At 37.2% G+C, this 13,360-nt stretch overlaps 1 protein-coding gene across 2 annotated transcripts in view; it reads left to right on the top strand.

Annotated features, from left to right (window-relative positions):
* Nucleotides 1-13,360, top strand: part of WARS2 (tryptophanyl tRNA synthetase 2, mitochondrial) — a 44,393-nt gene that overhangs the window by 21,008 nt on the left and 10,025 nt on the right. For both annotated transcript variants that reach the window (XM_027730424.2, XM_027730425.2), the window contains exons 3-4: nt 9,745-9,825; nt 11,576-11,661. In XM_027730424.2, coding sequence (XP_027586225.1) covers nt 9,745-9,825; nt 11,576-11,661 — 167 coding nt within the window. The remainder of the gene's footprint in view (nt 1-9,744; nt 9,826-11,575; nt 11,662-13,360) is intronic.

Below are 13,360 nucleotides of genomic sequence, written 5' to 3'. Positions count from 1 at the left end.
TTTTTTTTTCAAATCCAATTAGCATTTTAAATAAGTTACCAGCTTGGGTTTTAATTTGGCTCTCTGACTTAACTTCGTCATTGAGGCTGACATTAACTGGAATAATCTCAAGGTGAGTTACAAACCAGTGATTCAGTAAAAACCAGTCTGAAGGTTTGGGTTTTTTTCTTGCTTTCAAGCAACTGAACAATTAAACTAGAGAGGAATAAAGTCAAGGTTTACAAAACTGCAAGTGAAATGGAGAAAATAGGGAACAGTTGTTTTATCCACTGAAGAATGTGAACTGACAAGTATCAAAACAAGCAAAACAATGCTGCATTTTGTGAAACTCATGATCAGTCTACAGAACCCCTTGTCACAGGATGCATTGCATGCTGAAATGTGTATGAATTCAGAAAAGGAGTCAACAAATTAATCTAAAAAATCATTTGGGGACTGTTTCATTTCTGAGATTCCACCTCTGCAGGAAGTGCTGAAATCACAGATGGGAGAGTATCCATGCTTTTCTGTACTTAGATTCTTTTTGTTGTTGTTGTTGTTGATTGCTGTCAGAGGTGGATATTTGATCAGTTCCAGTATTGTTTTTTGTATATTCCTACAAGTCTAAGAGCTAAATTAGTGCCGTTCCAGGTCTTGCTAAAGCCAACACACAGACTTCCCGTGAAGACAACAGATTATCAGTGAGGATCTTTACATTGCAGGCAGCCACAGAAAGCATGTTGTATCTTTCACAATATCATAATGCAGATACTGAGTCTTTGAGTCCCCAAAGAGAAAGTATCAGACTCAGAAAATGATGAGGGGACAGGACTGTATGTGATGCATCTCCTGTACAGTGATGCTTCTACCAGTACAGCCAACAACCAGTGAAAACCTTACATAGTTAGACTTCAACCTGTTCAGCTTTATCTTCCACCAAATATGATTCTGTTTTATCTTATAGGGGTTAGGCTGGCCTCTGCTAAATAGACTACCTTTATATATTAATTTTTCCGTGTGGCTTTATCTGTCCAGCTTTAATGGTGGTTCTTCTTATTTAATCTAAACCATTAGATTAAATGTGTGGGCCGTGTCTAATGTCTTGAACCATATTCTTACCAACAGTTATCACACATGTATCAGTACAACTTGCCAAACTGACTGATTCTAGCATATTTTTGAAAGATCATCACACTGCAATCAGAAGAACTACTATAGTTGTTTGTGAATCCAGAGTGTTTCAGTACTGGTTCAGGCTGAAGTGGTTTGTTAGCTTCCCAAAACCAAGTCTATTCAAGCTGTATGTAGTGGTCAGGTACACCCAGAGATGCACTATGGTCTGTTCATTTACATCAGCAGGACCAGATGTTTCTCTGGAAGCAATTAAAAGGAATATCTGCGTGTAGCTCGTGATGCGAGGAAAGGAGACAGGAACCTTGCTAATGTGATTATTGTTTTAGTATGATAATGAAATAGTATGTTATGGAATGTCATAATATCGAGATGATTGTTCCTAAAAATGTAGGTGTAAGATGGATTGCAGTTATTGCTCATCAAGAAAGTTTATGGCTTGATTTTGATTGGTAATTGCTCAGTTTTCAAAAAAATGAGCTGGCCTGTCCTTTTCAGCCACTCTAGCAGTCTCCAAGGGTGGTCTGAAAAGCCACACTTTTGTTTACAAACATTTGGCTGAGGTGTAAAGCAAAGTAACCAAAACTGATTGTATACTGAAATATGTTGTATTTCCAGAGGTCATCAGGAAAGCAGTGAAAATGCAGCTGCAAATAGAGAGCTGGTTTAGGTATTTGATTATGTTTTATTCAATACCAGATCAAACTGATAAATGAGAGAATTCTCAGTAGATTAGTGTGCTATAATTATTGTTTTATTTTGAATTCTATCTAGAAAATTACGAAACCTGTAGATCACAGAAATGCTACTGCAATTACTTCTGATTAACATTTCTATTCTTTTTTTTAAACAAACATCATGCAAAAAAATTATTACTATCTAAGAAATTTTAGTTTTAATCACCTAAACCCACTGCAACTAATGACTATTAGTACCCTGATTCCGTAGCAGTAAAGGCAGAATTAAATTCTTGCACTGCAAAAGTATGCTAGTAATGGTAAGCCCCACTGAGAGACTAATGTCACTGATGTGACACTAATGCTGCTTGTCCTCTCACTTTCTTTGGATTACCCTGGGCAAGAGTGGTCTAGAGTTGCTGAAAAGGGGTTTCTTTGTTGTTGTTGTTGTTTATTTGTTTGTTTGGCTTACTCTTTCTCTACTTTGCTGCATATGTTGCTTCTCTGGAATATGTTTGCCATATGTGAAAAAAATATTGCTACTTTGTTTCCCAAAAGGCATGTGCATTTGGTAAGGGTTTCACTGTCAGTAGGCTTTTGTTTACAGGAAAGTTTATGCAGATTAAATCTCTAATCCAGAGCTATCTGAAATACCTGCCTCCAGAGTTTTCCCACATTTTATCGTCCTTTCTAATACAAGCAAGAGATAAAAGCCTGGACAATATTAATCACAGATTTCTGGGGGAAATTGTGGTGAAAACAGATACCTCTCACGTTATACTAGTTCCAAAAGGTGCTGCTATGGTAAGGATACAGGTGAAGTTGACTTGGGGTGCCAGAACTGATTTGAGTGATGTCCTTGCCTTGCAACTGAAGTGAAATAAAAGTGAGAGAAATTTTGCATAAGCTGATTTTTATTGTATTGTTTAGAGGGCACAGGGACTATGTTCTATTGGGTAAATCACAGCCAAATTAGCTAAATGGAAAGTGCTAGTTTCATGAAAATTATTTTTATATGCTTCAGAATTTACCATTTGTAGATTATATTTTTCTATAGCATGTATAAACAGTAAGTTAATGGCTGGCTGTATATTTGCAGTTCCCCAAGTACCTCCCATACTTCAATTGTCATAAACAAACTTGAACCCGAGCTTAGGGAAGTAGTGGATACAAAGAATAAGTGATGATAACTTGAAAATATTTAGAAGCAAGAAGGATGATGATGAATAATTAGAGTAGTGTTTGGAACCACATTGTCTGTGAAGGGTTATAAACAAGCACATTTAATTAGAGTATCTAGGAAAACACAATTGTGGAATATGTTGGACAGTAGAATGGCCTCCCAGTGAGAGAAGCTCTTTCGTTACAGATTGTTTAATTATATTTTCTTAAGGAGAAAGGCAAGTTATAGAAGAGTGACAATTTCAGTAAGAATAAAAATAAGTGCCTATTTCAAAATTATACATTTTTATTTGGAGTACAGCTGCAAAATATATGAAACCCTCTTTGCTCTTAGAGAAAATAATGTCAAGATATGCTTTAAGTGGCTGCCTTTGCCTACTAGGCATAAAAAAGAAGTAACAGAATAATAACTTATACAACGTATCATGAGAATGTTAGAAGAAAGAGAAAATATATTCCTTAAATTGTGCCATAACTGATAAAAGCTGTAGCAGTCATCTTTCATAAAACTTAGAATGTTTTATTAAAAACAAAAAGAACTATAGGATGTGGGGGAGGGGGAAATAAGAAAGACAGGATGCAATCTACACACATGGTAAACTTATATGGTGTAAGCCATTTTCTCTGATTCCTGGTGGGTACAATACACATTTCAGTTTTTACCCATGACCATCTTGTATCTCATCTGTTTCACAGTTAAAACAATTTTAGAAACTTGATTTTGCTTTTATGTGGTCTCAGACTGTTCTTCCTGTCCATCTACCTATTGTAGTAGACACATGCTAAATGTCCCAAGAGAAACTAAAATTCCATCAGAGTTGATTCAGCAGGCAGTGGTCGATATGCTGCAAGAACGCTTCTCTGAGGAGTCCTGTGAGTTTCTGGACAACGTAACATTCAGTTTCTGGGCGGAAAATTGCAGTTTTCAGCCTTCTGGATAGGGTGATTTATTTTCTGAGTATAATCAGCTGCAGTGTTCTTGCAGTGTGCAAGCAAATTGAAGCAGTAACTCTGGGAGGTGGGAATTTGCCAATTTGTCTTAGCCTTAACTCCAAAAGCCAAGAAACAACAATATAAATGTGTGCACTGTTTCACTGCTGTTATTTTCCAGAAATATCCATCTGCTTTGTTTTGTGGGCAAAGTTTGAATGGATTCACGCTACTTCTTGTCCAATTTTCAGAGGGGCTGAAAAGCTTCCATTGCATCATAGCTTATAAATTCATTAAAGTACATTAATTTAGCATGGTCCATTGAAAACTTCCTGTCATAAGAGGAAGTATGTGACTGTTTAATTTAGCAAATTATTCTGCTTCTCTTATTCCTCTATTTTCTCCCTGTTAGGAGTGGACTAGACATAACTAGAGCTCAGTGGGAAAAAAAGTCATGGTTCACTAGGATTTGGGGTTTTTTTCTTTCTTTCTTCCTTAATTTACCTGGTTTATCTCATACTATTATGTAGCTGTTATACGTTCTTCTCTTCGCCAGAATTCTGGACAAACCAAACTAATTAGTCAGACAGTACTGAAGGTTAGACTAGGAGAATGTTTCTGAAAATAAGTTGATTTCATAATGAATAAAGGAAGGGAGAGGGTGCTCCAGCCACATTACTGTGCTCTGTCAGGGTTTATAACCAGTAAAACTTGATTCCAGTAGGAGTATTGTTAGTCAGGCTCTTCAGAAAGGAGAGACAGATCTTACTTCTGTAGGTTTTAGCCAAAAATAAACAAGTAACTAAAATGTTCAAAGGTAAAGGTGAAAGCTTTAAGTACTGACAGATTTACCAAAGATAACTAGATAACCACCCCCAGTTCAATACATTGCTTAACATGTTCTTCAAATCAAATGTTGCCTTTGTGACCTTGAACTTATTCCAACCACTCTTGAATTATTTCTTTGAGCAGGAATTCAGGATACTGCATCAAATTTTCGACCATAAGAGTACCTCACTGCGTGTTCAGTTGCTGTGTGCATTTGATTCAAGAGCAGTCTATTTTTGTCTTGTTTATGGCTTTTATTCTCTCTAGCTGTATAGTACTTAGTAATGTATGTCTGTATCTTGAACATATTGCTTGCAACCTGAGGCATTAATAAAATCTTACCTCTTATTCAAAAAAAAAAGTGAGCAGCATCTGCTTTTAAAAGGTCTCGAATTTTTTGCAAGCGCTAATTGGTACTTCTAGAAGAGACAAAAGTCGTAAAAAAGGTTTAATTTCTTTTTAAATTTAGGACACTTCCTCTTCTCTGTTCAAATTTCTTTTAGTACCTAGCTATCCAAATTACCTCCCCAGACCACTTTGTCCTCTACACTGTCAAAGTAAAATCTTCTAAATTTACTGCCCATTTAAAATATAGCCCATAATGAGGTTAGAGTGTCGAAGGGGAAGCTGCTTCCATATAATAGACGTGCAGCAAATTTGCAGTGCCTTACAGACAAGGGCGATAAGTTGCAACTTGAAGAAGTTCATCTTGACAATGAAACACTGCATCTCTTTTTGCAGGAAGCCACTCCAGCTGTCAATGCATAGCTTTGTGTTGTAACCTCAGAAAGCTGAGGTCCAGTGTTGCTGATTTAGCTGCTTTCAGATCTGCTTACAGTATCCATGCCTCTACCACTCTTGTTCTCGAATCCCATTGCTTGCTGTCCTCCTCAGCTGTATGTCTCAGCATGAGAAGTCATCTAGAATTATTTGGACTAAAAGTAGCTATAGGTTTTCCATGTATATATCATCAGCTGTGGCTGTGGCCAGGGAATATTAACAATAATTTGGTAGGGAACAGCTAGGATCACGGACAAAATAATATATCTACAGGGAGAAGCCCTGAGATTGTACTTCAGCATATAACTAACGCTCCAGAGATGATCCAAGTGTAAATTGTGATCTGAGTTTAATAACTTCAAATGGCCACACAAGTGAATAATTAAGAAACTATTTATCTTCAAAGAGGGAGCAGCAGGGCACTCAGCCAGGTGAAGAAACAGAAATGTTTGTGCCTTTTAGATAACCACTCGTTATCGTTTGTAACTAGTCACCTCTGTTAAATAATTGTGCTTTAAAAAAATAAGAGGAATCTGACCATGCAGACTTGGGCTTGTCAGGTCACAAGGAAGGAATGTAACTAGTTTGACATACAGGTCAAACACACTATTGAGCTGAATCACAACGCAGGATAAAAGGTCTTGGAGTCATCATTGGCATTTCTATAAATTTATGGATCTGGATTTCATAGAATATTCTGAGTTGGAAGAGACCCACAAGGATCATCAAGTCCAGCTCTTAAGGGAATGGCCCATACAGGGATTGAATGCACAACCTTGGTGTTATCTGAAATCGTTGTCTCAGCACAAATTATTTTCAAAAATACCAACAGTATGTCATCATCACTATATTACCAGAAAGGGTTTTGAGAATAAGACAGAAATGATGTTTTGTAACTGTACAAAACCTTAGTGTGCCCATTTTTTGAATGTTGGGTAAAGCTTTACTGTCTGCATCTCCAGAAGGAACTAGTGAATTAGATATGATACAAAGAAGAGGAATTAACGCAAGAGGAAATAGAGTACCTGCCTTCAAAGGAAAAATTCAGAAGTCAGGGATGCTTCAGTTTGAAGAGAAGGAGGCTGAGGTGTATATGTAATTAAGGTTTACAAAATCAGAAAAACACTGAATAAGCTGGATGTGGAATTGTTCACTAAATTGTGCAATACAAGAAACAGGTGCCATTCAAAAGTAGTAAACAAAGATAGATAAATTAGCGGCTACATTAAGGTGTTTCTTTACACATCAGGTTTAAGCCTCTGGAGGTTATTGATACATGTGGCTGTGAAGTGGGCAGTATCAGCCAGTTCAGAAGGGGATTAGACGCATTCATGGGGAGCCTGGATACTAACAGGACTGGACCAGGGATAATACCTTTGGATATTCCCTAGTACAACAATTATGGATGCTGGAGAAGTATGAGGGGAAGATACTGTAGGAAGCAGTAGGCTCATGTGTTCGACCTAAATGCCATCTCTTGTTGCTACTCCTGGAAACAGCACTGGGCTACAGCTACTTCTGTTGCGCTTTGTTGTACAGTTTTACTTCTTACATTCTTATGTTTTAGTTGTTTAATGAAGATGTTTGCTCAGAGTTTTAAATGGACTTGCGGCAAGAAGCTGATCAAGTTTGTCTGAGAGAATGGCTTCTTCCTATCGCGATCCACTGGTATTGCTCGGTGAAAGGAAGAGTAGATTGAGCCTTTATTTTACTGGTGTCGTGTACATCTTCATGTCTTCCAGTTTCTTTGTATCCAGATTTATCCAATTTATTCCAAGTGATAGAATAGTGTAGCTGAATGAGTAACATTTGAGCTGATGCACGGTGACCAACCAAATGCAGCAATTACTTGCCCGTCTTGCCAAGTAAAACACAGTAGCTTAAACCGTGATTTAGTCTGACAAATGATTTGTGGTTTAATCCTAGTACCTCCTGATTCACACACCAACATACAGTCACTTACTGCAATTTGGATGATGAATGTTAACTCATTAGGCTCCAGTACTGAATTTTTTTCCAACTGAAATCACTACCCTTCAGTGCACTTTTATATATTTTCTCCCCCTTTTATCAGGCTTTTCCCTCACAATATTAATGCTTTAGTCTTACTTAGGAAAAGACTGTGTGTGTTTGAGGATTAGAAATGAGTATAACTTGGTAGGACCCAGAACTGTGTATTCGACTCAACAAATGCTGTTTAGATCACTTGGTGTTTTGGTAAGTGATGTAATGTCAAATCCGCTGATCCACTGAAACTCACATGCAGTCTTGGCTGTGGAAGCAAAGTCTTACAGAGCTGAATCAATGACTGCATAGCTTTTGAAGAGAGTCCTTGTCAACACAAGTGCAACAGAGCACCATCTCCTCTCTATTCGTGACTAGAAGAAAGAAATGAGAAACTGCTTTGAACCAGATGGTGATTCCTTCTAAATGAAGTAGGAGTCTTGACCTTAGTATTTTCTATAAAGTTCAATTTACTCTTTGTACCTTGCAGAGGATATATTTGGTGCATCTTACTGCACTTTGTCTTGTGCGCAGAAGATTGCAGGTCAAATAAGCATGAGGGAATTACAAAAAATAAAACTGTAGGAAAGGCAGAAAGAAGGGAAAGAGAATCAACCATAAATGTTTCTCTAACCACTGAGCTGTTTTCTTGAGGTCAGATACCTCTGCACAACATTGGTGACCAAAATAGTCCAGTGACTGCTAGCTAGGAAATTACTATATTTAAAATGTAACAACAAATAAATTGCAATTAATAATGCTAGTAATTCTTACTTGCTAACAAACACTTTTTACTGCCTTCCATCTGGGTTGTTATATCACGTTGCAAGCACGAAGCTTTGGACATCCCTGAGACAGTTAGCATGCTCTTAAACATTCAAACCTGCCAATATTGAAAAGAGTGAATCAAACATGTAAGCAAAGGAGCAGAACATAGGTCACTTTTTTCTTTTGATGATTATTGTCGATATAGCTAATTAACAACAGACAGAATGACAGGAAAGAAGTTAAAGAATATGCGTCAGCAATTCTTGCCTTTTACTAATCCAGAAATGAATATTTGAAATGCAAAAGCTGAAGAGTGTATGTAAAGAAGCTAAACATGGATTCATCCAGCAGAGGTTGTTGACACAGCACATTTCTTGTCTCAGCCTGTAGAAGATCTTTCTCTTAGCAGAAGGGGGGCAATCGCTCTGTCTGATGTCTTTCTGAAACTATTAAAATTTCACTATCAGCACAGTTTCCCCTGAATGTTAAATGAAGAATCTGTTGCATGAGCTTAAGTGGGATCTTTTCTTATTTTTTTAAACCACCCTTGTAGCAAAGGGTACGTGGAGGCCTGATCCTCCTCTTTCACTTGCAGATCAGTATTAGTTTTAATAGGATTACAGAACTGAGGGACAAATTAAGCCTCAATTCAGGCTGTCCTGTAGTTTGACTTCTGCTATTATCCCCGTTTTGCAGACAGGTTAGGGTCCTCAGGTGTGACTAATTACCTTTCTGTGTCTGCTGATCACCAGACTGTCACTGCCACCACCCTTGTCCTATCAGTGTGTTGTCCTGGTCAGGGAGATAACTGTTCCTGCCTTGCTCCTGTCTCTTTGCAGACATGGCTTTGTGGAGCAGCCCAGCTCTTCTTTTTCCCTGGTAGTTAGCTCAGGCTTCTATGAAGGGCCTACAGTTAGTTTACTGCCAGACATGCTGCAGTGCAGTATGGCTCAAGTAAGAACTGGGGACAGTCTGGCTTGAGCTTAAATAGGGCTCCTGAAACTATGGGCAGAGGGGATGGCTGAAGGGTGCTGGTGAGGACAATTAAGGGAAACCAGTGCACTTGGGGCCCTGATGCAGAAGAAATGAAGATTGGGTAACTTATTGGCACTGGAAATGAGAAAAGTTAAGAAGGTTTGTCACTATTAATGTATTACCTAAGAGTGTGGAGAGGCTGTGGCACAGTAGCAGACAGTTGATTAGTTTACATGTGTGTTCAACTCTGCTCTTGCTAAAGCATTTTCTTTCTTATTTAGAATATGAGTGGATAGGATCAAGAATGGTACCTGAGTGTAGGATATTCAATCCTGGCAGTGTCCAAAACTTCCCATTAGCTTGTCACTTGACTTTCCTGAAAAAATAATATTAAAAAATGGTTTTCTGATCCTTTTTGTCTTTATTGATTTTGAGAAAATGTGCATATAAATAAAGGAGATTAAAATAGATTCTGGCTTCATACTTTCAGGTTCCTGAGCACGCAGAACTTGCCTGGATTCTTGGGTGCTTAACTAATGTGCCACGTCTGCTACGTTTGCCCCAGTGGAAGGTATGGACAGTTTTGTAGATTGAAAGGAAATATGTGGAAGTTCAGTAGAATTGTTGTCCTTGAAATACTTGTTATCTGTGAAGTCCCAACTGTATCTTGGTTATCCCTGCTTTCAGTTTAAATAGTTCTGTAGTCCTGTGGCGGAAGGGGGGGAAAGTGTCTTTCTAGGTCTGTTGCTCTCAATGAACGTTTTTCTGCTGGAAGCTACAGAATAATATTATTGGCAGAGACTTGCAGAAACAGTACTAAATATGAGGTTGGTTTAGTGTCGTTGAACTGATTTTGCTAGAATATTTGATGTTATTTCAATAATTTTAATGCCTATTTAGTAATGTAAAACTACTGCAAGATATTGCAATGGAAACCTTGAGCCTTGACAATTAAGGAATTCCATAAACAGTTTTTCTTTGTCCACTATAAAGAGTGGCTGTTCTGTAGATTTTATGGAAGAATCTTCAAAAGAGTCATATGTTGGAAGAGGAGTATAGAAATTATAAATATAAAAAATGTGCTGAGTGATAATCTATCTTAAATGTTTGCCTTTACAAGTTTCAAATGTTCATTATCTTAATCTTGGTACTGCATCAGCATGACGGCATTAACAGTTCTTTCATTTAATTTCCTTGTATTTTATTTTGGCATTTAGTAAGCAGAAAAAGCAAAAGAAGAGAGAAGTATCCGAAAAAGAAAAAAAAAAAAAAAAACACAGCAGCTTAAGAGCAGTTTGGCTTGTAGAGTTCAGAGCAGCCTTAAATACCTCCAGATGTTTTCTTTTTTCCTGTTTTTCTTCTTAATTAAATAAAACCAGTAAACCTTAAATACAGCAACCAGCATTAACGCATGTCTTAGATTAAAGCAAACCTTTTCAAACCTGAGGTTCTCAAGTTAAGCTCTTAAATCCAACTTTGACTGGATTGACTTTCCAAATCTTCAGATAGGTGTTACAGGTGCTAGGCTTTGCAAATTAAGTTCCCTGAACCCTAGGCACTTAGAGATGTAGACAGAATATAGGATCTGTGGGAGAGGGTGAGAAAAATTTGAATATATTTGAACAGTCTTAATGAAATAATTAAGATTTCAAGGGGTTTAGTATATTTAACTATTGCTAAAAGCCAAATGTAGATATGCCATTGCTAGAACATAATTATTATCTGTAGCCTGACTATTGTGATTTAAATGTTCCATATTGTAGAGCAGTAAAGGGCTTGAAGACATTAGGTGGATTGTGGGGAGCAGCGTGAACTCATGGAGAGAACGCTGGACTCCGCCTCTGTAGTTATGGGTTCTCCTAGCTGTTGCTGACTGTCCTTGTGACTTTGTGATCACCGTCTTAATTTCTTTTCTGTGAAACACAGGTGCTATATACTCTTTATATCTCTATTGTAAAGTGTTTCAAAAATTTATTTCTGAAAATGCTATTTTAAAAGTAGGGTTTATTGATACGAACTGTAATAACCCAGCCTGATTGTTTTGAATTTGAAATCATTTTTATTAATAAGGTTACAAACAGAAAACACAAGGCTCTGTTTTCTTCCCACTAGAATATCAAAACAGTGTAGGGAAATTCATAAATAAAGGACATAGAACATATGTATTCATAAGGAATGGATTTTACATGACACTCTCTTCTCTAGAGTTATGCAATAAGTTACTCAGTAAGTCAGAATTCTAATTAACTAATTAACTAATCGCAGATTTTGATACCATTAGGCAAAAGTGTGATTCCTCTCCGTTTTTCTTTTTCAAACAGATGAAGCGTGCCAGCCAGAATAGCGAAGGAACTGTTGGTTTGTTGACTTACCCTGTGCTTCAAGCAGCAGATATTTTGCTGTACAAGTAAGAGGCAGAATGTGAGCCCATGGGCAATGTCTGTTCAGCTACATTAGAATGAATGTTCGTCAGGTCAACATGCTAACTTATTAAGTGGGGGGGCTGGGTGTGATTAGATCAGAAGATTGGAAATGGATGACAGACTCTCAAGTGGCTAGTTGAAATCTAGCCTGGCTAAAAAGCAACTGATATGGCTGTAAAGAGAAAAAGCTGGTCACTTGAGAATAATTCTTAGGGAATTACAGCAGATTGATGTTTAATTGTGCATATTAGTTGTTCACACACATACACATTTTTTTAAGTAGTTACACTTAATTTTATGCAGTGTACTGTAGAGATACTTAAACTGTCTGTATGTAATATACCAGTATTAGTGTGGGATTAGTGTAGCCCAATTCATATTGATGACAAAAGGTGACTGCACCTTGTAGGATCTGGGCTAGTTCAGTTTTCTCTGTGGGGTACTATGTGCTGCAATGGTAGTAGCCACTATTGAGAGACTGATGATTTCTCAGCGTGCCCAAGCCCGTAGCCTAGCTGATAAGAATTGTTGTGACTGGTTGTATTTCATAATATGATTTAAACTGTCTCAATTAGTAAAGGTTGGAGACAATGCACTATGTATTATTTTTATGTTCTGAGCATATGTACTTTGTGGCATTGTTCTGAAGGGATGGTGAGAGTATTTGTCGGGACAGAATAGTAGTACAGAACTGTGAGGATGGGGATGTTGTGACAGAGTAACCAAGAGTAGCCAGTTGTTAATTCAGAAAAATGTATCTAGAGAAATTTCATTGTAAGTAACCATAGTAGGGGAGAACAGTACTGTTAGAAGACCAGTAGATGGTATTTCTAACTCACCTGAATTTTAACTAAAACTAATGGGAAACAAGCAAAAGAAAGAATCGGACTATTATAATGGTCTTCTTAGCAGTGAGTCACATTTGCTTGTCAAGCAGTATTTAAGGGTGAAATTTAGAGAACTTTATCAGAAATCACCTTATTTTGATTGAGCTCAGCTATGTATGTCTCTTCCATCTCTAGTCAGATCATGTAATTCATATTTCATTAGTAAAGCCAGTGGCTTGTTTGCTATTATATTAGCAGCAGGCTGTCCACACAGAGTACAAAACAAGAAGTGAAAGAAAAAAAATCACTTTGAAAAAATTTGACATAATATATTTAATAATAAATGTTGTAATGTAAGAAAAATACTGTAAGGAACAAGAATTAGGGAGAACTGGAAATATAGGAAGGAAGAAGAAGAATTTAGAGCTAGAGGAGGGCAAGAAACAGTACTAACTCAGATGAACCAAGGATCAAACAGATAGGAAAATAAACAGAAAATTACAGAAAGGAGTTAAAATAGCACCAAAACAAAAATATTTTAAAAAAACCAAGGAAAAAGGCAGAGGTATTTATAGAGATAATATGTTTTCTCTTCCATGGCAACCTTTGTGAATATGGAACCATTTTGGCATATGGAAACATTTCTTTTGACCTGCTTAAAGTATATTGATTATGGTAACTGATTTTCTCTATGTCAGTTATAGGCCACTGTGATTTTCTGTTGGCTACTGTAACTGTTTTTAGGTTGCCTTGCTGACTGTTTGGTGGGGAATAAAGGTGGACAAATTGACTGTTGAATGTCAGCCCAGTAATTCAGAATCGGAAGGAAAGAGTACCGTGTTGAACTGAAATTTTC

Source organism: Pipra filicauda, unplaced genomic scaffold (assembly GCF_003945595.2).
Source record: "Pipra filicauda isolate LSUMZ 115617 unplaced genomic scaffold, ASM394559v2 scaffold69_size3009148_pilon, whole genome shotgun sequence".
Classification (NCBI taxonomy): Eukaryota; Metazoa; Chordata; class Aves; order Passeriformes; family Pipridae; genus Pipra; species Pipra filicauda.
The sequence above is the reverse complement of the archived record's forward strand: the minus strand, read 5'-3'. Positions and strand labels throughout refer to the sequence as shown.